Below are 26,132 nucleotides of genomic sequence, written 5' to 3' on the forward strand. Positions count from 1 at the left end.
AAGATAATTGAATTTTTTATAATGTACGACTGGTCTAAAATGTCTTAAATTATTGCCCTTTCTGCAAAATAGCAATAAATATAAAATAAGGGGGCAAAATAAGCCTGTTTTTATTCAAAGTTTTTCAACTACTTTGGTTGCACTTGGAACTTTCGTAATTCGCTTAGAAGATTCTTATAACATTTAAATCGTTCACCAAATTTCATTAAAATCGACCTGATAGATTTTGAAGAATATCTTTGCAATCTAAATTTTTTAAAAAAGTTAAAATTTTTTAAAAACTTTATTAGTAAATAATAAACTAAAACTAAAATTAAAAATAAAAATGTATACCATTTTTATTCATTCAGTTGCGGTGCGAAACCAAAACTGTCTTAATTTTTACTCAGATCAGAGAGTGCAGCCAGCACTCTTATCGACGATTTCACCTCTTGTTATAGGTTCATCAGAGACTGCATAGGCTGCTTTTCTCTGGCCCAGGTAAAAATTTTCGACATATCCATTCGGAGATGGATATGTCGAAAATGTCTAAAACCTTATCGACGATTTCACCTCTTGTTAGAGGTTCATCAGAGACTGCATAGGCTGCTTTTCTCTGGCCCAGGTAAAAATTTTCAACATATCCATTCGGAGATGGATATGTCGAAAATGTCTGGGCCAGAGAAAAGCAGCCTATGCAGTCTCTGATGAACCTCTAACAAGAGGTGAAATCGTCGATAAGAGTGCTGGCTGTACTCTCTGATCTGAGTAAAAATTAAGACAGTTTTGGTTTCGCAACGCAACTGAATGAATAAAAATGTTATACATTTTTATTTTTATATTAGTATTACTCCTATAGAGTAACTAGGTCCATTTTCCGTTGGAACTTTACCACGCTGCAGACGGGGGTTGTGAATTGCATAGTGTAGAATTCCTTCCCTTTAGTCTTCACTGCAGCATCCATTTGGCTTGCATATTGTAGAAGCCTTGTTGGTTGTCACCAAGCAATGGGCCAATAATGTTTTTCAATTAAAAATCTTTTAAAAATATTTAATTTACAAATATTTTTATTAGGTTGAAAAACTTGGTCTTTTAAAACTAAATTAATTACAATATTTAGATTACGTTATAACACCCAGATGGATGACGTCACTAGTATGACATTTATGCCAAAAAATTATACTGTAAAAATTAAAATCGATCTGTTTCGGGATTTACCTCCAGAGTCGCCTGTTCTCAAGAACAAGGCCGCTTAAATAATCCGATTTTAATTCTGTAAAATGTATTATGTAGGTAGAGAACCTCTTTATATGTAAAAAAATTTGCAAACTTCTATATGGTCTACTTTGTGTTTAGAAAGTTTTTAAAAAATGTGAACTGTTTTAAAAACATTTAGATTGCAAAATTATTATGCAAAATTTATTACGTCGATTTTAATGAAATTTGGTGGACGGTTTAAGTCCAACCTTGTCCAACAAAGTTTAAGACGGTTTAAGTGCAACCAAAGTGGTTGAAAAACATTGAATAAAAACACTCTTTTTTGCCCCCTTATTTTTCATTTATTGCTATTTTGCAGAAAGGGTAATAATTTAAGACGTTTTAAACCAGGTGTATATTATACACAATACATTTATCTTTATTTTTTTCCCTACGACTTTGTTCCAAAATGAATCGTTTTAAAGTTATAAGCAATGAAATTAGAAAAAAATCGATATTTTTCGAAATTTTTAAATATTTAAATTTTTTTATTAAGGTTCTGGGCATATTTGAGAAGGAGCATAAGTTAATTATAATTTATAATCATTGAAGTTGTCACCTAATTTTATGTGCAAAAATCCGAATGCCACCTCTCACATCCACCTCAAAACAGATCCACCCTGGTCTACTTAACTTATATTCTCTTCAGATATAGTGTTTAAATATTTCTTAACTATACCATTTTTATGGATAATTGGTTAATACTGTTAACAGAATTTAATTACCGTAAGCAAAGTTTTGACATACTGATTTATGTAAAAATTCGTTATTGTTTCAAAAAGTTCCGTTGCTTTTTAAAGGTAACAAGAGCTTTTTAAAACTTTTTTACTCATTAGCATTTTCACCCTTTTTATATTTGGAAGAAAAACATATTCTAATTTTTTAAAATTTTATTAAAACAACTTGTTATAAATCCTTTAAAAAAACTAAATGCTATGACTGCCTTTGGATACCTCGTCGCCTGAAAAAAAAATTTAATAAAGAACAATAGAGTAGCATATTCATTTATATGTATATATTTTATTATTCTATACTTTTATATGATGATTTGAGTACTGTTTATTAACATATATATCATTACCAATTGCTGATCGATTTAAAATGATTATTATTCTTACTACAAAAACTCTGTAATTAGCCTAATGAGTCAAACAGAGAAATTTTCTTTTTATTACTTATAGCTAAAAGCTTAACATATAATGCTAATAGCCACTAAAAATAAAGGAACTCATAAAAAAAACATCGATACAACAACACGATTGATTAGCAGATTATGACGGTTGACGATAAGTTGAGATTATTTGGAGTGAAACTATACTAAATTTACAATCAAGATGCAGTACAAATAAACAAACCAAGACATGTTATATGCTACCAAGAGCACTTCTAATATATCGTTCATTAAATCAATATACTGAACATTTTAATGCATATAATGATGGAGTGGAGAACTAAAATTTAAAATAATAAAAATTTTTTTTTCAATTTAATTGTGGCTTATTTCCCATTGAAATAGTTAATTAAACCTCCAAATACCTGGCGAAAAGAATATACAAACTGAAAATATTCCATTTAACCTGGGCCTTTTCTAGGAGGACTCATTGTCAAGTCAAGTCAAGTCAAATTTATTGATCATATGCGACATTATACAAAGTACATGTATGAGACAAGTCAAAGTTACAGACATACATCTTAAAAGTATATAAATTAATAAATACGATAAAACATACTTAAAAGTTGTTTTTAGAATATGGCTCTAGCTCACAAATATATTGATGTACACACCTCCGAAAGTTTGGCTGATATAAATTCATTCGTATGTCTATTGGCAATTTGTTAAAGAAACTTATGGCTGCATAATGTGTGCTACCTTCCAACAAAACCAAACGATGTTGTGGAAGCAAAAAGTGATTGTCTCTAACTCTTGTTGAATAAACGTGGTTAAATGGAAATTTATTAAATTCATAAATTTTGAAATTTAAACACATTATACACGAAAATATATACAGACCAGGAATTGTAAGTATATTGTTTTGTCTAAAGATGTCTCTACAAGAATCTCTAAATTTCATTTTATACATTATCCTAATAGCTCTTTTCTGAAGTACGAATATCTGCTCTAATTCAGAGGTACAACCCCAGACTTCAATGCCATATTTGACTATTGAGTAAAAATTGGAAAAGTATACTGTTTTTATTATTGATGTATTAAAGAGACGTGAAAGAATTCTCAATGCATAACATGCGCTACTTAATCTGGATTTCAAATTAGAAATGTGGTTTAACCATTTACAATTACTATCTAAAAGGACCTCCAGCAGCTTCGTGCAGTCTGTTTCCTCTATTGCTGCTTGTATAATGGTTTGATGGTTTAATAAATTATTTGACGTGAAAATCAGATACTTTGATTCATCTTCATTCAAAACTAGTTTGTTGGATAAGAAATAACTGTTGATGGTGGATAGTATCTGTGTAGTTTTATTTTGCAAATTTTGATCAGATGTTCCTGTGACTAGAATGTTGGTATCATGCGCATAACTGAGGGTGTTAACCCCAGTCAGTGAATTAGTTACCAAAGCTATATCATTAATAAATACTATAAAAAGTAGAGGACCCAATACACTACCCTGAGGGACACCATAATGGATATCGAATTAGTTTGATTCGTTTACAAGTCCATTAGATGTTATCTTTACTTTTTGTCTTCTATTATCTAGGTAGGAAGCAAACCATTTTAGAACTACACCACGAATACCAATCCACTCAAGTTTTATTAGCAACAAATTATGATCCAAATTGTCAAAAGCCTTGGACAAATCGGGAAATAAACCACACGCCTTCTCTCGTCTGTCCAAAGCATCCAACACTAAGCTGACGAAATTTGCAAGAGCTGTAGTTGTAGATTTAGAAGATGTAAAACCATGTTGAGAATTATGCAAGACACTATGCCTTTTTAGGAATGCGTTCATTCTAGTATAAACCAGAGTTTCAGTTATCTTTGAAAACACAGATAAGAGACTTATGGGACGGTAGTTGTTAAGGTCATCTTTATCACCACTTTTGAATGAAGGGATTACAATAGATAGTTTAAACATACTAGGAAATATTCCTTGTTGAAAAGAGGCATTACAAATATCCGTCAGTGGATCTGGGAAAGCGTGAATGCATTGTTTCAATAACTTAGGGGAAATCTGATCAAAACCACAACTGTGTTTGGATTTAAAACTTCCGGCTATACTAGATATTTTCTGTGGCTTAGTTGGATATAAAAATATAGAACAACTATTACGGTTTTTTTGATGCTGATGTAAACCCACCTATTTTAGTAGGATCCAAAGCGGCAAGTAACTTTGGAGCCATTTCAAAAAAATGGTGGTTAAATTTGTCTGCTAAATTATTATTATCATCCATAGGTACTTTTAAGTTATTTTATTTCCCGACTGTTAAGTTTACTAAATGCCAAATACATTTCATTTTATTTGATGATTCGCTTAACTGTCTCATGAGGTGATTACTTTAAGCTGTTTTTAATTTAATTAAATATCCTGTCTTTGCCAAATGAAGGACTGGCCTAAGATTACTATTTTGCTGACAGATCGTTTCTAAAAGTTTTAGCTGATCCCTTAAATTGTGCAGTTCCTGCTTAAACCAATTCGAACATGTACATTTTTTAAGTTTACATTTGTAGTGGAAAATAGGACCGAAAGTAATTTTGGATAGTATTTAAAAAAGCTAATGATTTATCCTCAGCAGAAATTGTATTAAATACCTCTGACTAATTTGTTGACTCAAGGGTTTGAACAAAACGATTTATGTTCCTTTCACTATATGAACGGATGAATATATAGGCATCATTGTCTGTGTTAATGTTACATTGGAACAAATGCGCACGATGATGAGAGATAAAACCTTCCACAACCATTGTTCTTTGTTGGTGATTTATGTTTGTAGCAATATAATCAATTTCAGTTTTACTAGTTGCAGTTACTCTTGTATAATCATTCACAGTTACGGTTAAGCCATAAGAATCTAAAACATTTACCAATTTCTGCCTACTTAGTGTATTTGATTTGAAATCTATATTAAAAACACCTGTTAATATTATAGCCTTACCTTCGGAGACTAGCACATCAAGTATTAGATCCAGTTTTGACATACAAGATCAATAGAGTCACGTCCAGGCAGATAAATACACAACACAACACAATTAAAAAGGCAATAGTATATTTCAACAGCAATCAATTCAAAATTATATTTCTCAGAGTGAGAACATATATTAGAACGTTCTTTCCAAACCACACCCTCTTTCACACAGTTTGAAGACCCTCCATGTTGCCGTTGGTCACGGCAGAAAGATGAAGCCAGAGAAAATCTATTTATATTGTGTAGTTCTAGTTGTTCTTTAGATTTCCAGTGCTCAGTTAAACAGACACATATATTATGTAGACCTTCGCACTGCAGGAAGAACTCTAGTTTTTCAATGCTTGTTGATATACATTGTATATTTTGATGAAGTAAGCCAAAACTTTTTTGATTGAAAATTGAAGCATTTTTACCAACTGTGTCAAAATTAGGAGAATTGAATACTTCGAACTTATCCAATTTAAAATCAGTGTTCTGACTTACACTTGGAATCTTTAGTAATGTAATATCTGAATTAAAAACTAAGCTTCTTCTGTGTGTTTTTTCTTGTGGTAAAAAAACGACTTACAACAGCTCCGTGAGGCCAAACTTAGGGATTAATGGCCTTGTTGAAGTTCCCTGAACATGTATTTACTTTGAACGATGAGTAAATTGTTGGATGTTTCGATTGAATCATTTCACATGTTGCTTCAGGAAAATTCACTTTAATTAACTCGCTTAAAGAGCCATTGAATCCACCTTGGTTCTGTCTAGCGATGAACCCAGGATATAAGCTCTCCGACTCAGATATTAGTATCAAAAATATCAATACTGTTGTGATGAAGCTTAATCAGCTGTTGTATACGGATGGTTTTAAATTATTAGCTTTGACTCGAAAACAGCTAGATCAGATGCTAGAAATTCTAGAAAATTTTTCAAATGTTATGAGTGTGCATTCTTAACTAGACAAGGGTAGCCTTAGCACTAAATATAGCCAGCGGAAAGGTTTCTCTTCCCAAAGATTTCAATATGCAAGATAGCCAAAACATCGAGGCAATGGGTGAAAATTATACGTACAAAAATCTGGGAGTAAAGCAAGCGTGAAAAATTGATAATATAAAAAAATGAGAATCGAACTAACTTTCGAATTCGTAGGAAGAGTAAGACAGCTAGATTAGATTAGATTTAGAGTGGTGGCTTTCTGACCTATTCCACTGCGACCTTTTCAGATCTATTGTGGCCCTCTAGTCCTAGATAACTTTCTCTAGCCTGACCCTTTTTAAAAAGTCTAATAGCTTCGAGACTGAATCTTCCATGTAGCTATTTGCCGTTGGATTTTGTTCTCCTAATGCAAATAACCGCACATTTGCCAAACTGTCACAATGACATAAAATGTGCTCTGCTGTTTCTTCTTCGAGGTGACAGAATCTGCACATGTCATCATCTGCCAATCCCATCAGCTTTAAGTGCCTATTCAGCTTACAGTGCCCTGTTAGCAGACCTACTATGGCTTTGACTGTTTTCCTTTCTTTGCTTATTAGGTCTGCCGTAAATTTTGGCGAATGTTCTGTAGTGAACTGTTTCGCCTGTCTTTGACCTGGTGAATTCCTCCACCATTCCAAAGATTTGTGAGCTACCCACTTTCTTGTAGCCGTTCTTTTAACTGCCTTTGCAACGCCGCAGAAGGGTTCCGGTCCAACGAATGGCATTGATGAGCCTTGTTTGGCCATTTCATCTGCTTTTTCATTGCCCTTATGACCTTCGTGCCCCGGTACCCAGGCCACCGTAACCTTGCTACGATATCCTAGTTTATTTAGGGCACTCACACGATCCCATACTAGCTTAGATTTGACCTCTACAGAATTGAGTGCCTTTAGCGCTGCCTGACTATCTGCGAAGATGGCAACTGAACGGAACGTTCTTTGCTGCATTTCTATTTCTTCCACGCAGTGATGGATTGCCGTTATTTCCGCCTGGAAAATTGTGACATCCTTTGATAGACTAACCGGGAACTGAATTTCTTGATTTGTCCCTACTATGCCAGCTCCCACACCTTTCAATGTTTTTGAGCCATCAGTGTACCAGGTAGCAACCGCCTGTATGGGTATACCTTCCTTCCAGTCTTCCCTGCCTGGTATATTAATTTTAAACTTATTGTCAAAGCTGTATCTCGTTGCTGTTACATCGATAGGCTGCCCCATCACAATATCGGCTTTTAACTCCTCGATTAGCTTTCTATTGTCAGCACCATGCACCTGGCTTATATGTGGCTGACCATGGATTAGTCTGTGCATCACTGATCTGGCTTCGCCCTGCACAAAGATATGAAGTGGTGGTAGATTCAGTAGGACTTCCAGCGCTGCTGTAGGAGTGGTTTTTATGGCCCCCGTAATACACAGGCATGCTAGCCTTTGTGTATTACCTAGCAGCCTTATTGCTCCCACTTGCTGCGTCTTTGTCCACCACGTCACCGAGCCGTAGGTTATCATGGGTCTAATAACCCTTGTGTATAACCATAGAGTCATTTTGGGGTTAAGCCCCCAATCCTTACCACACATTCTTCTACATCTGCCCAAGGACATAGTAGCTTTTTGTGTGGTTTTTATGATGTGAGTATTCCATGTAAGCCTATGATCAAAATAAACCCCAAGGTATTTTGTTTCTTTGGCAAATGAAATCTCTTTTCCTCCCAGCACCGGTGGTTTTAGGCCTTGTAGTGCTGTCTTTTTGGTGAAGTTGACGATTTGTGTTTTCTGAGCATTGACTATCAGTCTCTTGTTTACACCAGTCGTCAACTATATTTAGGGCTGCTTGCATTCTTCCAGACACCACCTGGACAAACCTGCCCCTGACAACGATTGCTATATGGTCCGCGTATCCTAGACAGTAAAAGTCTTCTGTGGACAGATTTTTGAGAAGATCATCTACCAAGGTTGCCCAAAGTAGAGGTGAAAGAACTCCTCCCTGTGGACAGCCTCCACCTACTCTTGCTTTGATGGTTGCTCCGCTAGATAAGTCATATCTTAAGAGTAGATATTTTTATAATTCACTAAATACTTATACCTGTTCCGTGGCTAGGTACTCATTTCCTATTATATAAAGTGGTCAAAACCGGATATAGAAAGTCTTCAGAGGAAAGCAAGAACACTTTTCGCAAAGTCAAACATCATCCACTCAGTGCAGTAGAGGGAACAACATTACCGCTGTATCTAGGGAAAAAAGGACTTATGAACAAAACCACCTAAAGACAAGAAACCACCTATGCAAACTAGGTAAGGCGACTAAACCGTGGTGCAGATAGTGAACAATAAGAAAATATTTAGTCTTCTTTGGGGCCACAGCAGTTATTAGAATTTAAGAAGAAAATAGGGTATGATACAAAGGCTTTACGACCAAGTGCTAGAGACTAAGGACTCGCACCTAATATAAGAAGAAGAGAAGCGGTAATATCAAAAACTATACATTATTACTTATACCTTTAATGGAGAAAAAGGAGAAAAACAAATAATAAGGTCAATTAAACAAGGTTAAATTGAGTTTCGGCAAAAGACTAAACGCAATGAAGAAATTCGTTTTGATTATAAAATATGTACTTTCAAAATTATCTTAAAATATATCAAAAGAAATGCAAACATTCAGTTTTTATTGTACAAAAAATACCTCTTTACTATGTTAATTCATGTATAAAAATCAATCAGCAATCAGAGCAAATGTAATAAATCTGGAAGTTAACTGAGATAAAACCAATAATTTCCAGTATTAAAAATTCCGCACTGTTTAAATTAATATTAAATCCATACCATTGCATCCTACACAACCCGTCATTTTCTTTACCAGCCTCACTGATAATCCCTCTTAACATCCAAATTTTTGGCAAAACATTTTTTGATCCGTGATGGCCGCCTTCTTCCGACCGATCCATCGTAGGGTGGTTGTCACAACCAATGGTGACTGTTTTATTTTTTGTGCGTGTTGCATTTGTTTCCAACGATCCGCAGGCGGTCTAGCCGGCGTTGGCGAAAAATGGGTATTTTTGATCCCGTGATAGTCATCTATTACAACGCAGAACGTATTTTACCGTGCGGATTGCTCTTGTATTGTAACTTTGATTACGTCTTCATTAATGGGCTCAGCGCCCAAGGAATCTGAGTTCAGGGTTTTAAAGACGATATTGTAATAGTGACTAGGTAATACTTTCCCAGCACAGGGATTAAATCCGACATGCTTTCAAACCTTCCAAACCTAAATTGGTGGCCTTCACAAATAAGAGCAACCTTACTCAACTGAGTAAGCTGAAATGATTTGGAGAGGTACTGGAAAGACCCAATTAGGTCAAGTATCTAGGGGTAACCCTGGATTCCACACCCAATTTGAGCACTCAATTTAACAATATAACCAACAAAGCTAAGCGACTCCTGGAACTGTAGACGAGTTGTATACAAAAGCTGGGGATTGAAACCAAGATAATCTGTTGGTTATACACATCAGTGACATGACCAACATTTCCTTATGGTTCCGTAGTTTGGTGGAGAAAGACGGATTTTCAATCTTGTGTGACCTCTCTCACCACTCTATAAAGAGACTCCCTTTTAAATTTAGCAGGGACCTTGTATACGGCTTATACGGCACTATCCAGGGACTCATATCAAACAATATTTGGAGGCCGAATGATGTATTGAATAGCCCTACAAACACTATTGAGACTACACTTGAGGAATCCATCTTTATAATAAAATCAGATATGATGGCAAAAAAGTGATCTTTACTGAAAATATAAAGCAATTTTACCATCTAGAGCACAGACAGTCCTAAGTATTAATGGTGACTTAAAATAGTTTACTGATGGATCTAAAACTGCCCACGGTACCGGATAAGGTGTCTCTGATGAAGCTTCTAAGCAAATATGCAACAATAATAAATCAATTTTACAGCCTAGGTCAATATTAAATCGTGTTCCAGGCTGAATTTTTTGCTGTATTTTGCCCTGTATTAATGAAAAAATAGATGGAGAACCCAAACCTAAGTTGCACAGGTAGCCAAGCGGGTACTCTGGCAGTAAAGAGCCCACTCACGAAATCAAAACTGGTGAGATACTGTAAAGATTTCCTCAACAACCTGGCAAAAGACAATAAAGTGTCCTGTCTTTAATATGGGTGTTGTGTCGTGAACGGGTGCATGGGAATAATCGACAGATATGTTGACAAAAGAAGGTTAGAGAGAAATCTTTGAAGGCCCGCTATTATTCTGTGGCATCGCAAAAAAATCTGCAAAATCGTGGCTTAGAAATGGCTGATGAGGAATCATCAAAAAACGAGAGCCACTCAAGAGCAAATCCAGACTAAAAAAATAATCAAGAATATTAATAAAAAAACTCACGAAAAATTTGCACTGCAAAAATTCACAAAAAACAGAGATCAAAACGGTCACTGAAATGTTTACTGGAGATTACCGCTTAAGAAACCACCTATACAAACTAGGTAAGGTGAATGATTGTGCAGAAAGGGCAAAATGGAAGAAGTGACTGGCAGACACATACTATGTCATTGGTATTAGACCAGTAAGGGTCTGTGAAAAAACGTCTATTTTTGGATGTGAGAGGTGGCATTCGGATTTTTACAGATAAAGTTAGGTGACACTTTCAGTAATAATAATTGACTTATGCTCCTTCTCAAATATGCCCGGAATATTAATAAAAAATTAAAATATTTAAAAATTTCGAAAAACGTCGATTTTTTCTGCTTTCTTTGCTTATAACTTTAAAACGATTCGTTTTGAAACAAAGTCGTAAAGAAATAAAATAAAGATAATTAAATTTTGTATGATATACGACTGGTCAAAAATGTCTTAACATATTACCTTTTCTGCAATATAGCAATAAATACAAAATAAGGGGCAAAATACGCCTGTTGTTGTTCAATATTTTTAACCACTTTGGTGGCACTTAGAACCTTAGTAATTCACTTAGGAAATTACTTGTAACATACTTAAACCGTGTACCAAATTTCATTAAAATCGACCTAATAGATTTTGCATAATAAATTTGCAATCTAAATGTTTTTAAAAAAGTTCAAATTTTTTAAAATCTTTCTGAACAAAAAGGAGACCATTTAAAAGTTGTCTAATTTTTTTGCATATAAAGAGGTGCTCTACCTATCTAATACACTTTACAGAATTAAAATCGGATTATTTAAGGGGCCTCAGCAATGTTTTAAACTTATAAACCATTTTTTGGCTTATAAACAAATAGCTTTGTTTAATAATAAAAAAATAAATTTTTAGCAATGCAAATAATTAAAACCAGTATAATTTGACTTAAACTTTCAAATGCTGTCAGCAGAATTGCTATTTTATTTTTTAATCAAAAGTTATTTGCGTTCAAAAATTGCAATTTTTCGAACTTTTGAAAGTTCCACTGCGTTTATCTCGAAAACTATGCATCCTACGAAAAAACTTGTAAGAAGATTTTTTACTTAGAATTACCCAAGAAATACAAAAAAATGTTTATTTTGCGAAAAATCGATGTTATGTAATTCCTCAAGTTCTTTGTTTATAACAAACTTATCGACATCCGGATCAACTGTTACCCAAAAAAATCGTGTTCTACGGGTCAAAAAATACATAAAAATCTTGGGTAAGTCCATCTTAATAAAGGAGCCCGTAGCACGCCCTCCTGGCCACAGGACTAATTTGTTTATAAGCCAAAAAATTGTTTATAATTTTAAACCATTGCTGAGGCTGCTTAAACAATCCAATTTCAATTCTGTAAAGTGCATTAGATAGGTAGAGTGCTTCTTTATATGCAAAAAAATGAACAAATCTTTGTATGTTCTAGTTTTTGTTGTGCAAGATTTTAAACAATTTTAATTTTTTAAAAAAAGTTTAGATTGCAAAATTATTATTCAAAATCTAGTAAGTCAATTTTAATGAAATTTGGTGTACGATTTTAGTACATTACAAAAACTTTCTAAGCGAATTAGGAAGGTTCTAAGTGTAACCTAAGTGATGGAAAATCACTGAATAAGGGCAAGCTTGTTTTGCCCCCTTATTTTATATTTATTGCTATTTTGCAGCAAGGGTGATAAATTAAGACATTTTTAACCAATCGCATCTGATTGAGAATTTGATTATCTTTGTTTTATTCCTATACGACTTTGTTCCAAAATGAATCGTTTTAAAGCTATAAGCAAAAAAATAAAAGAAAAACGAAATTTTTTGAAATTTTTAAATATTTTATTTTTTTTTTATTAATGTTCCGGGCATATTTGAGAAGGAGCATAAATCAATTATTATTAACGAAGTTATCACCTAACGTTATCCGCAAAAATCTGAATGCCACCTCTCACATCCACCTAAAAACAGATCCTTACTTGTCTATATGTACTAAGTGATCTAAGGCGAGAATTCACTGGTCAACTTAGATCTGAACCAGAAGAGATCCTAAAACTACTAATAAGAAAACTCTTATCCTTCGTTGAGGCCACAGAACTTATTAGAATTTAAGGAGAAAATAAGGTATGATACAAAGACCTAGTAACAGAGACTAACGGGTATTACCTGATTTAAGAAGAAGAGATGCAACAATTTCAAAAAATACATTAATCTTATATTTATCGAGAAAAACAATAAAAACAAATAAAGGGGAGCCAACTACAAGATTAGAGTTTCGGCCCAAGGTTAAACACAATAAAAAATTTCGCTGTGATTAAACACAATAATTTGGTTTTTACTTTATACCAAATACCTCTTTATATTGACTTATTTACAAAAATCAATCAGCAATCAGAGCAAATGTAATAAATCTTTATATCAACTGAGATAAAAACCAATAATTTCTAGTATTAAAATTTCCATACTGTATAAATTAACATTAAGTCCATACCATTGCATCCTACACATCCCTGTATTTTCCTCCCCAGCCTCATTGATAATCCCTCTTAATATCCAAATTTTTGGCAAAACATTTTTTGATCCGTGATGGCCCCCTCGTTCGACCGATCCATCCATCGTAGGGTTGTTGTCACAACCAATGGCGACTGTTTTATTTTTTGTGCGTTTTGCATTTGTTTCCAACGATCCGCAGGCGGTCTAGCCGGCGTTGGCGAAAAATGGGTATTTTTGATCCCGTGATAGTCATCTATTACAACGCAGAACGTATTTTACCGTGCGGATTGTTCTTTGTATTGTGTTGATTACGTCTTCCTAAAAAGAAAAATAAAAATGGGTCAATATAGCAACAAAACTTTTTAATATAAAATATATTTAAATTAATTTGATATACATAGTGCTAAAATGGTATTTGGTGCTACTATAGTATAAGTTCTAACGTCGCGTTTCTGCTATATATTGCGGTCTACCGAGGAATACGGTATAGAAACTGTATTATATTGCAGTGCCGGTAAAAATCTTTACAAAGTGAATAAATCGCATAAGTTAGAAGAATTATTATTTTAGTTTTACAAATTAGTTAATTAAATTAATTAATACTTTGTCCTATCAATGATCATTTTGAGTTGGGAATAAGCCCATTTTATGGCTGTGACAAAGTATTAATTTGTAAAATAATAAAAATATTTTCATTTATACGTTTTATTCATATCTTATAAATATTCATGATTGTGTGCCAACCCTTCTGAGAAAAGATTATCGTGTTGTTTAGCGGCATAGGTATACAGTGCCAACAAAAGAAATTTTACAAAATAAATAAAACGCATAAATCATAAGAATTATTATTTCAGTTTTACCAATTAATACTTTGTCTTATCAATGTACAATTTTAGTTGGAAATAAGCCACCAAATTGGCTTATTATGTACACTTTAGTAGTATCCTCGCGGTAGACCGCATCGCGGTAGATCGCGTAGAACCTTGTATCTAAATTTGTTGGAAGGTGTGGACTAAATAATTAAGGCATATTTTAAAATGGTTTTGTATATACAGAACATTTTGATTACAATAAGAGTCATTAAACCGAAACTTTTTCAAAACGTCAGATCAATTTATCGCCAAACAAATAGCTCCTGAACAAGCCAGATTTTTTAAGGAAAGGAGGACAGGTAAAGGAAACACCATATCGGCCAATATCGTTGTTGCCAGTGATTTCAAAATTGTTTGAAAAACTCTTATTAAAAAGACATAAACCCTATAATAGAACAAAAATGTATTATCCGTCTACATCAATTTGGGTTTAGAATTAATCACGTAACACTAGACCAGATCCACAAAATCACCGATCAAATAAAAAAAGCACTAGAGGAAAAAAGTATGTTCAGCAGTTTTTCTGGATGTTGCCCAGGTTTTTGATAAAGTCTGACATAATGGGCTAGAATACAAACTGAATTTAATTTAACCTAAAGAACATAGCCAATTACTAAAATCGTAGGTATATTAGTGAAAGATTGTTTGGGATAAAATATTAAGACTGTTACTCCGAATTGAGAACAATTGGTGCTGGAGTACCCAAGGTAGTGTTTAAACTAAATCAGTCTTCTTCTTTACGTACCATCTCCGCGACGAAGGTTGGCAATCATCATCGCTATTCTCACTTTCGACACTACAGCCCGAAAGAATTTAGTTGAGCTGCATCCAAACCACTCTCTGAGATTTCTCAGCCAGGACATTTTTCTCCTACGTATGCTGCGCCTTCCTTGAATCTTTCCCTGCATAATTACTTTTAGGAGTTCATGTCTGTCATCACGTGTTATATGACCCACGTATTGAAGTTTTCTTATTTTGATGGAATCCAGTATCTCCCTGCTGTTCTGTATTCCCCTTAGTACTTCCACATTGGTTATTCTGTCTGTCTAGGAGATTCTCAGCATTTTTCGATACGTCCACATCTCAAATTCTTCCAATCTATTGAGGCATTGTTTATTGAGAGTCCATGTCTCCACACCATACAAAAGAACAGAAAATACATACCATTTTAGTACTCGCTTTCTAAGATCTAGGCTGAGGTCTCTACAACACAATATTTGTTTCATATTATTAGTGAATGCACTTCTAGCCTTTTCTATTCTAATTCGGATTTCTTTGGTATAATCGTTTGTTTCACTAATGTTCGTCCCTAAATAGTTATAATTCTGAACTCGTTCTATCGTCTTATTATTTACGTGTAGATTGATGTTTCTAATATTTTTCATTGATATAACCATGAATTTCGTTTTCTTTATGTTTAGTGACAGACCAAATTCTTCACTTGTTGCAACAACCTTATTTAAAATTCTTTGTCGATCTGTAATAGTTTCTGCTATTAGTATTGTGTCATCGGCGTATCTAATTTCACATATGGGTAGGCCATCTATTTTTATGCCTGCTACTTCATCTTCTAATGCTTTTTTGAATATTTCTTCTGAGTATGCATTAAACAGTGATGGCAACAAGACACAGCCCTGTCTAACCCCTCTTTTGATTTTTATTTTATTGGTGTTTAAATTATTTATTCTTATGACAGCTTCTTGTTCATAATACAGATTATTTATTATTCTTATATCCCGTGTGTCGATGTTCTTTGTTCTCAGTAGTTTTATTAACGGATTATATTTCACCGTATCGAATAATCGAATGCCTTGTTATAATCTAGGAAGCAGACATAGATGTCCTGGTTTACATCTAAACATCTCTGTATTAGCACATTTACTGCAAATAATGCTTCTCTCGTTCCTTGAGCATTTCTAAATCCGAACTGAGTTTGTCCAATGTCTTGTTCTAACTTTTTGTATATTCTACGATGAATAATCTTTAGAAATACTTTGAGTATGTGGCACATTATACTGATGGTACGGTGTTCGCAGCATTGTCTGGCGTTTCTCTTTTTCGGTATAGTCACGAATGTTGATAGAAGCCATTCTTTAGGTAATATACCTGTTCTGTATATGATATTAAATAATTCGACAATTACATGTATACTGCAGTCGGCTATAAGTTGCAATATTTCTGTCGGTATTTCGTCTGGTCCTACAGCTTTTCCAGTTTTCAGTTCTTTAATGGTGTGTTTTACTTCACTCTCTGTTATTTCTGGTCCAGTCTCTTCAACGAAATATTCGTTATCTATTGTGCCTCGGTTGTCGTTAAACAGCTGTTCTATATAGTTTGTCCGTACCAACAATTTGTTTTCTGTATCCAATACTATGTCTCCCTTGTCAATTTAATCAACTAGTATATTTTGTTTGTATTCTGGTTTCCTAGTTAATTCTTTTATTTTCCTCTGTACATTAAAGCTGTCATGTTAATGTTGTAGCATTTCTATTTCACCACATTTTTCTTTTAACCAATTTTCTTTTGCTATGCGAATTTGTCGCCGTATTTCGTTTTGTGTTTGCTGGTATAACGATTTATTTTTTTCCTTATATGCTCTTCCTTTGTTCATTAAGTTTAGTATTTCGTCTGTCATCCAATCTTTTTTCTTTTCTTTGGGTTTGCGTAGATACTTTTATTATAGATACAAGTCAGCCTTTATTTTTTTCCAATTTTTGTTGATATTTTCTTCAATGTATTCCCCCTCAATCTGTACGGTGTTTAGACGTTCGTTAATTCTTTCTTTGATATTTTCTCTGATTTCTGGATTTCTTAGTGCAGTTATATCAGTTCTCTTATATCAGTACATGTAGATTTTACCAACAAAAAAATAAATAAAACACCAATAGTACTAAATGACACTACTGCACCATATATAGTTGAGTCCAGGAATCTTTACCCGTGCGTCGTTAATACTTGGCGAGATAAAACACATATTTGATAACTCAAATTTTAGCCCATGATAGGAGCATTAGCTACTTACTGTCACTTGCTGTTGCGTTTAGTAAATTTTCGACTTATTTCGTATGCCTTAATAATTGATGACGCACGGGTAAAGATTCCTGGACTCAACTGTATGGTCCGAGAGCTGTGAGACATTTTTGAGTAGGTATTTTACGCAATCTGAAAAATTTTCAGGTAAATCTTCCATGATAGTCTAATACAAAAATGCCCGTCTGGCTGGAGGGTAGCGGTTATTTTCGCCAAAAATCCCCCCCCCCAATTTAAAAAAGGGTAAAAATTGTTATTACAAAAAATATCATTGACGTGACTTTAAAGTAAATTTAAATATTCAAATATAAAGAAAATAAATAGGCCAGATTTTAACTCTGCAAAATGCTTGCGTGGGCGCCCCAGGATTATTTTCAGAGGGTGCATCCGAACTTCAGGGGATTGCATATAAATCTATACATACTATTAACCAGTATAGAAAATAAGTGAATGTACATTTATAGGTATGTACTTTCTGAACAGTGGGGTGCAATTGTTATTTTGGTTGAAAGACTGAACTGTTATTTTGAAAGGGTATTTTTTAATGTTAAAAAATATTCTAAAAGGACAGGTTTTTTTTGTTTCTCAGATTCCCTACGTGACAGGTGATCTCAACGGTCAAAGAAATGACGCGTGCATGTAAATGAAAGCGCTTTAGGTAAGCTGTAGTATGGGAAAGAGCGTATTGTCGAAAGCTGTTTGCGTTAATTTTCGCACCGATTTCAGCAAAATCACGTGACCTGACGATACTTACGCTGTTGTGCCTTAAAATGTTGGAGTAATTATTATATATTTTAGATTTCTCAAGGACTAAGTACGGAATCCACGGAGTACTTATATAGAAAAAGAATATCAGAGAAGACTGTTGATAACGAAATACTAGAAAAAGAAAACATCGAGGAAAGCTGGGAAAAACTCAAAAGTAACATAATTAACGCAGCAACAGAATCACTTGGAGAAAGGAAAGTAACGAATACCAATATATCAAAAAAGAAAACCCCATGGTTTCGAGAGGAAGTGAAGATAAAATGTGAAGAAAAGAAGAAAGCCTTTTTACAATACAGAACACAACAAACACAACAGGCATACAACCACTATAAAAGAATTAAAAACGAAACAAACACTTTAGTCAGACAAATAAAAAGAGAACACTGGGAGAGTTTCTCAAAATAGATGGAACACGACTTCTACGGAACACAAAAGGAAATATGGAGAATGATCAGAGGACAAAGAAAAGAGATGAACGAATTAATAAAACGAAACACATTCAGAAGGAAACTTGGGCAGACTATTTTCGATCTCTGTTTGCTAAAGATAACGATAACGAACCGCCAACACCTGAAGTGACAACAAACGAAGAAATAAATATTGAAGAAGCAGAGGTGACGGAAGCATTAAGGAAATTAAAAAATATAAAATCACCAGGAGAGGACATAATATCGAATGAACTCCTAAAGTATGGAGGACAAGACCTGACCAAACAATTATTAAAACTAATCCAAAAAATAATAGAACAAAACAGAATACCACAAGAATGGAGATCAAGCATCCTAATACCTCTCTTCAAAAGGGGAGCAAAATCGGACCCGGAGGATTACAGAGGAATTGATTTATTAAACACAACACTAAAATTAACGACCAAAGTGATAACAAATAAACTGAATAAAATTATAACATTAGCAGAAGGACAACAAGGTATTAGGTCGGGAAGATCATGCACAGACGCTATATTTATAATGAGGCAGATTCAAGAAAAATCGTTGGAATATAACAAACCGGCATACTTATGTTTCGTGGACCTTAAGAAGGCATTTGACAGGGTAAAATTAAAGGACGTTATCCATTTATTGTACGCAAGAGAGGTTCCTCTAGGAATAATTAAAACGATCGAAAATATCTACCAGAACAACACAATAAAAGTAAAAGTAGATGAAGAACTAACTGACCCAATTGAAGCTGGTAATGGAAATTAGACAGGGAGAACAGGGAAGACAGGGAGATTCCCTGGGTCCTCTGTTGTTCAACCTGATCATGGACGAAATAATAAAAAAAGTAAGAACAAAAGAAGGATACCAAATGGGAGAAAAACAACCTAAAATAATCTGGTATGCAGACGACGCAATACTAATCTCTCAAAGTGAAGATGATTTACAACTTATGCTGCACGAATTTAATATAACTGTTAGAAAATTTAACATGTTAATTTCCCCAAAAAAGACAAATGCATGGTTATAACAGCAGATCTAATAAGGTGTACATTAGAGCTGGAGGGTCAAATAATATCATGGAGTTTAAATATCTAGGCATAACACTATGCAGTTACGGAAAGCTCGAAACAGAAGTGGAAGATCAGGTGAATAAAGCAAACAGAGCCGCAGGTTGCCTGAATGAAACAATATGGAATAATAAAAACATCGGAAAAGAAGTGAAAGGCAGAATTTACAAAACAGTCATCAGTCCAATAATGACATATGCGACAGAAACACGACCTGATACAGAAAGGACAAAAAGAATGCTAGAAACAGCAGAGATGAAAACATTGCGAAAAATCGATGGTAAGACGCTGTGGGATAGAGCTAGAAGTGCAGATATACGAAGGAGATACAAGGTGGACAACATTAATACCTGGTGAAAAGCAGAATAGTAGAATGGAACGACCACATAAGCCGAATGACAACAAATAGGGTAGTAAGGACGGCGAGAGGCGGTTCCTCAATAGGAAGACGATCAGTTGGAAGACCACGAAAAAGATGGAATGACAACTTTGGAGGCACATTGAAAAGCAGATAGACTAATGTCTATATAAAAAGAAGAAGAGAAGAAGAAGATTTCTCAGATATCTTTTTATTAATTAAAGAATATAATACATACCTATTATAAAATAAATTGCAAATATGATATAGTCCAGAAAGCCACTGCGGATCCGCTAGGAAAAGTATTCTAATTCGGATTTTTTGCACAATCTTACTCAAAAAGGACTCCTTTTAACAAATTTGCATGTTGCCAGGACCAAAAGGTGGTCAAAAATTTTTTAAACCTTTTTTTTGTTTTTTTCCTAAAATTATTATTTTTGCATGGAAAAAAGTTTTTTTAGGTTTTTTGGATCATTTCAAACAGAAAAGGTCTTTAGTGACTTTTCTCTAAAAATGATAGTTTTTGACATATAAGCGATTAAAAATTGAAAATTTGCGAAATCGGCCATTTTTAACCCTCAAAAACTATGTGAAAAACTGAAAATTTGAATGTTGCCAAGATAGGTAAATATTCTTTGAACATCGATTGATGAAATCCCGAAGAGTTTTTTGCAATACAATATTCAAAACTCCTTTGTTTTTTAATTGCTAATCAAGCGTGCGCGACACTATTTTCCACCGACAGTATGGTACAAATGAAAGGAATAAATTCGTTATTTCGTAAACTGGTGACTTTAAGGAAAAATCCCGAAACAAGTCGATTTTTATTTTTAAGTTGTGATATTGTGGCATATATGGTATACTAGTGACGTCATCCGTCTGGGCGTGATGACGTAAATAGGGGTCGTGTGGTAGCTCATTTGAAAGGTTATTCAATTCTCTATTCAGTAATGTAAACATTTATATAAATATTTATACAGGGTGTCCTTCTACGTCTTTTTTTGTCAAATAATTTAATTTAATAAAAATTTGTTGGACACCCTGTATAATCAATTATGTAAATAGTCCCTTGTCAAATTGTATATCCACTTCATAATTTCTCAGTTGGTCTGTGCCCATTGAATTGGCAAGTACCTAGCATCTTCGAGCAGGGAACCATGGCACCCTTTTAGCATGTGTTCCACTTTATCCATTAACATCGACTTGTAGTCATAACATTTTAACATATTACATTATGTAAACCATATATGATGATGTTAACACTATTTACAGTGTGCTAGTTTCAAAATACTCGGCAGGATGCACTGAAGATGTTCTGTTTAGACCGAAAACGTTCTGCAATCGATGACATTTTATAGTTTTAAATAAACGATTTTATACCAGAATACATCTCGAAGTTTTTACTTCTGTATTGGTTTTTTAATTATGTAAATGTTTATATTACTGAATAGAGAATTGAAGAACCTTTCAAATTAACTAGCACATGACCCCTATTCTCATTTAAAAAAATCATCGATTACGTCATCACGTCCAGATGGATAACGTCACTAGTATACCATATATGCCACAATATCGCAACTTAAAAATAAAAATCGACCCGTTTCGGGATTTTTTCTTAAAGTCGCCGGTTTACGATATAACGAATTTATTCCTTTCATTTGCACCATACTGTCGGTGTAAAATAGTGTCGCGCACACTTGATTAGCAATTAAAAAACAAAGGAGTTTTGAATACTGTATTGCAAAAAACTCCTCGGGATTTCATCAATCGATGTTTAAAGAATATCTAACTACCTTGGCAACATTCAAATTTTCAGTTTTTCACATAGTTTTTGAGGGTTAAAAATGGCCGATTTCGCAATTTTTCAATTTTTAATCGCTTATATGTCAAAAACTATCATTTTTAGAGAAAAGTCACTAAAGACCTTTTCTGTTTGGAATGATCCAAAAAGCCTAAAAAAACTTTTTCCCATGTAAAAAAAAATAATTTTAAGATAAAAACAAAAAAAAAGCGTTTAAAAAATTTTTGACCACCTTTTGGTCCTGGCAACATGCAAATTTGTTAAAAGGAGTTCTTTTTGAGTAAGATTGTGCAAAAAATCCGAATTAGAATATTTTTCCTAGCGGATGCGCAGTGACTTTCTGGACTAATAGAAAAAGGTAAATTTAATACTATGAATATATATGTACCTACATATAAAAATATAAAATATAAAATAAATTAATTCGGTGTCTGAATCTTGTACTTCTTCAAACTCTTCATCTGAGCTATAATATTCATTTTCTTCTTTTTCTCCGTCTGACTCCCCTCGAGACCCGGATTCTCCTATAAGATCTTTAATTATTTATACTTGTTTAATAAATTAAAAACATTAATCAATAATTACTTATCTGAATTGTTACGTATTTTCTGTCCTTTTATACGGAGTCGAAGCCTGGACAATCACGGACGCAGCTGAAAAGACTTGCCATTTTTGAGATGTGGTGTTACCGAAGAATATAAAAAGTATCATGGACACAACACGTAACAAACACGTAAACATTAAGAAATATGAAAACAGAAAAAGAAATACTCAACACTTTGAAGAAATGAAAAATGATCTACTTTAATCACATACTAAGAATTAAAAAAACATTACTGGATGCGATTAGTTATACAAGGAAAAGTGGAAGAAAAAAAACAGGGGAGACGATGCATCTCCTGATTAAAAAGTTTAAAGCAGTGGAGTGTAAAATCAAAAATAGTACTCTTTAAAACCGTTGCAGACATAATAAAACGGGCTGTGATGATCGCCATTGTCCTGAAAGGATGAGGCACACGAAGAAGAAGATTTAATTAATTCAGTAAGCACATGATATGTGCTATATTATATATATTTATAAATCATATAGAAGAAATCCGAGTCTCGAAGGGAGTCCGACAAAAAAGAAGAAGAAAATAAGTTTAGCTCAGATGAAGAGTCTTAGGAAGAAGTACAAGGTTCGGGCACAGAATTAAATCAATTTATATTTTTATAGTTTTATACCTAATTAGGTATATATTTATAATAATAAATTTCCTTTTTTATATCATATTTGCAAAGTTTATTTGGTTGTACTTATTAACTTTTCTTTTAATAATTAATGAAAAGATATCTGAGAAATTTAAAATATATAAAATAGGTGAGTGCATATATATTTTCACCTCTGAAAAAATTAATCAAGATAGAACTTTTTGTAATTTCATTAAGAAATGTTTAATAAACAACATATCAAAAAGTTCTGTTCGAGAAGTGGGTGCTTGATTTTTTATTAAACAAATGAAGTACCTATGAAATTAGATGTTTTTTTAAATAACTCCGAAATATAATCTCCAGAAAAATACTGACTTGACCACTGAAAAATTCAGAAAATTTTACAAAAAAAACCTTTTACAAAGAATTTTCTAAAATTAAATCTGTATCTTCTATAATTTTTTATTTTTATAATGCTTAAGTCACCCTTCTCACAAACATTGTCGCACTGTAAACTAACGTACGGCGAAGTGCACGGTTGAGTTATTTTAATATAATTCTTTAACTAATAGATCAAATGAAATTTACAAATTGAACATGAAAGAATAATGATTTAGCTATCTTATGGTTATAATAGAAAGAAATAAAATGTATGGGCATAAGTACGGTGTGGGTAGAAAGTAAGCCTTACGTGAATTTTGTTTAAAAATGATTTAAAAATGTGTAACTAATACAATTTTCCTTATAAAACTCTCAATTTTGTACAACTTACCTTTCAAGCATCTTACTAAATGAAGTTTTATTAAAAAAAATTTAATTCAAATAATATGACGCACGTCTCAAAAAATATAATTTTTGAAATCTTCGTAGTTTTATAGAGTTACCACCATTTTATGACGCTATTACTCAAGTGTGTACAACTATTACAGTTTTATAAGTGCTTTTATAAAGCTTAGGACGTAATATTTCAAATGCATTGTATTGTTTGACTTTAGAATTGAAATAAACTGTTTCTTTTTAAGAAAATTGAGAAAGATAACAAAAATGTAATAAAAAACCGAAAATTACCAGCTAAAAAAATGTTTTACAAAGTGATCAAAACTTTTTTCTGTAAAACTTACCTAAAATACATTTTAATAATAAGCTTCAACAATAATAAATGATCAGCAAAAAATTTTTTTTAGCTCTAATACAGTATGTCTGCGTAACTGGGAAACTGTTGATAACTTTTTTATTATCAGTTTTACGAAAAAAAGTCATTCTTTATAAAATACTCTGCATCGTAAATAATCTAAGATGCAATCATCAAATATCAAATTTAATTAACGTTATGCGAGGTATGTCAAAAAATATGAATTTCACTCAAGAGTACCTTTACATTTCACAATATCGAGAATTGTTATTAAGAAAAATTGTTTGAAATTAAAAAAATTGTTTTAATGTTCAATTAAATCCTTCTTATTAAAATATTATGAACAATAAAGGCACTTAACTCTTAAGAAAAATTTATATTTTTTGAAATCTTCGTAGTTTTATAGAGTTACCACCATTTTATGACGGTATTACTCAAGTGTGTAAAACTATTACAGTTTTATAAGTGCTTTTCTAAAGCTTAGGACCTAATATTTCAAATGCATTGTATTGTTTGACTTTAGAAATGAAATAAACTGTTTCTTTTTAAGAAAATTGAGAAAGATAACAAAAATGTAATAAAAAACCGAAAATTACCAGCTAAAAAAATGTTTTACAAAGTGATCAAAACTTTTTTCTGTAAAACTTACCTAAAATACATTTTTAATAATAAGCTTCAACAATAATAAATGATCAGCAAAAAATTTTTTTTAGCTCTAATACAGTATGTCTGCGTAACTGGGAAACTGTTGATAACTTTTTTATTATCAGTTTTACGAAAAAAAGTCATTCTTTATAAAATACTCTGCATCGTATATAATCTAAGATGCAATCATCAAATATCAAATTTAATTAACGTTATGCGAGGTATGTCAAAAAATATGAATTTCACTCAAGAGTGAAGTACCTTTACATTTCACAATATCGAGAATTGTTATTAAGAAAAGTTGTTTGAAATTAAAAAAATTGTTTTAATGTTCAATTAAATCCTTCTTATTAAAATATTATAAATAATAAAGGCACTTAACTCTTAAGAAAAATTTATATTTTTTACATACCTCGTATAAAATTAAAAAAGTTTGATATCTGATGGTTGTATCTTAGATTTTAGACCAGGGAGAGCATTTCATGAAGAATACATTTTTTTCTTTTTTTCGTAAAATTGATAATAAAATAGTTACCTATCATAATTTTAATAAAATTAAAACCGTAATTTGAAAAAAAATTAAAAAAATTTTTTTTTTGATCAGAATGATGTAATTGTATATTTAGACATAGTTTTTAATTTCAAACAACTTTTCATAATAGCATTTTTTTGATATTCTGGAATATAAAGGTACTTTACTCTTTAACGAAATTCATATTTTTGACATAACTCGTATAAAATTGATAAAATTTGATATCTGATGGTTGAGTTTGAGATTATTGACTATCCAGAACATTTTATTAAGAATAATTTTTTTTCGTAAAATTGATAATACAAAAGGTTTCAATGTGGTTCCTTGCTACGCAGACACACTGTATAACAGCTTCTGTATAAGAATTTTCAAATTACAATGCCATATTCAGATTCAGCATAATCAAAAACAAAACAGAAACATATTTGATCAAAGTAAAATGATCAACAATTAATAAACAATTTGTTGCCAAATCTGCGAGTAGAACTTTTTACTTTAACATGTATATAAACTAACAAAAAAAGTTTTATAAAAATATAAGCATGTTTGAATTTTTCCGAAACAATGCATATTTTCGTTTTAATTACACTCCCCTAATAATTACTCCAACATTTTAAGTCACAATAACATGGGTATAGTCAGGTCACGTGATTTTGCTCGAGCAAATGGAATCGCTGTGAACGAGGACGCAAATACCTATCGACTATACGGTCTTTTTCACACTACAGCTTACCTAGAGCGCTTTTCCTTCATATTCACAAGTAATTTTTGAAGATATTCTTCTTTAGGCGCGATTCGATTGAGGGTAAAATTGTACATAAATCTGCGCGCCTGCGCAGACAGTATGTACACAGACAGTATGTAGTTCATTGCTAATCTTTCAAGGTAGGTATATATGTATCTATAACCGAGCAAATGTCATTAAAAGAATATATTAGTGTTTTTAGGAAATGTATTATTTATTATAATTCTTGTGTTTTTGGATTTGTGTTTCTCTGTAGTAAAATAATAAAATATTATGTAAGCATAACATTTTTACACTATAATTATGTCGCCG

At 32.7% G+C, this 26,132-nt stretch overlaps 1 protein-coding gene across 1 annotated transcript in view; it reads right to left on the reverse strand.

Moving 5' to 3' along the window:
- Positions 1-2,108: 2,108 nt before the first annotated feature.
- LOC114325462 (TWiK family of potassium channels protein 18) overlaps positions 2,109-26,132 on the reverse strand; it is a 962,626-nt gene continuing 938,602 nt past the window's right edge. The window contains exons 8-9 of the mRNA XM_028273543.2: positions 13,238-13,557; positions 2,109-2,197 (exon numbers count right to left, since the gene is read on the reverse strand). Of these exons, the coding sequence (XP_028129344.1) occupies positions 13,489-13,557 (69 nt within the window). The 3' untranslated portion in view covers positions 2,109-2,197; positions 13,238-13,488. The remainder of the gene's footprint in view (positions 2,198-13,237; positions 13,558-26,132) is intronic.

This window comes from Diabrotica virgifera, chromosome 7 (genome assembly GCF_917563875.1).
Source record: "Diabrotica virgifera virgifera chromosome 7, PGI_DIABVI_V3a".
NCBI classification, from domain to species: Eukaryota; Metazoa; Arthropoda; class Insecta; order Coleoptera; family Chrysomelidae; genus Diabrotica; species Diabrotica virgifera.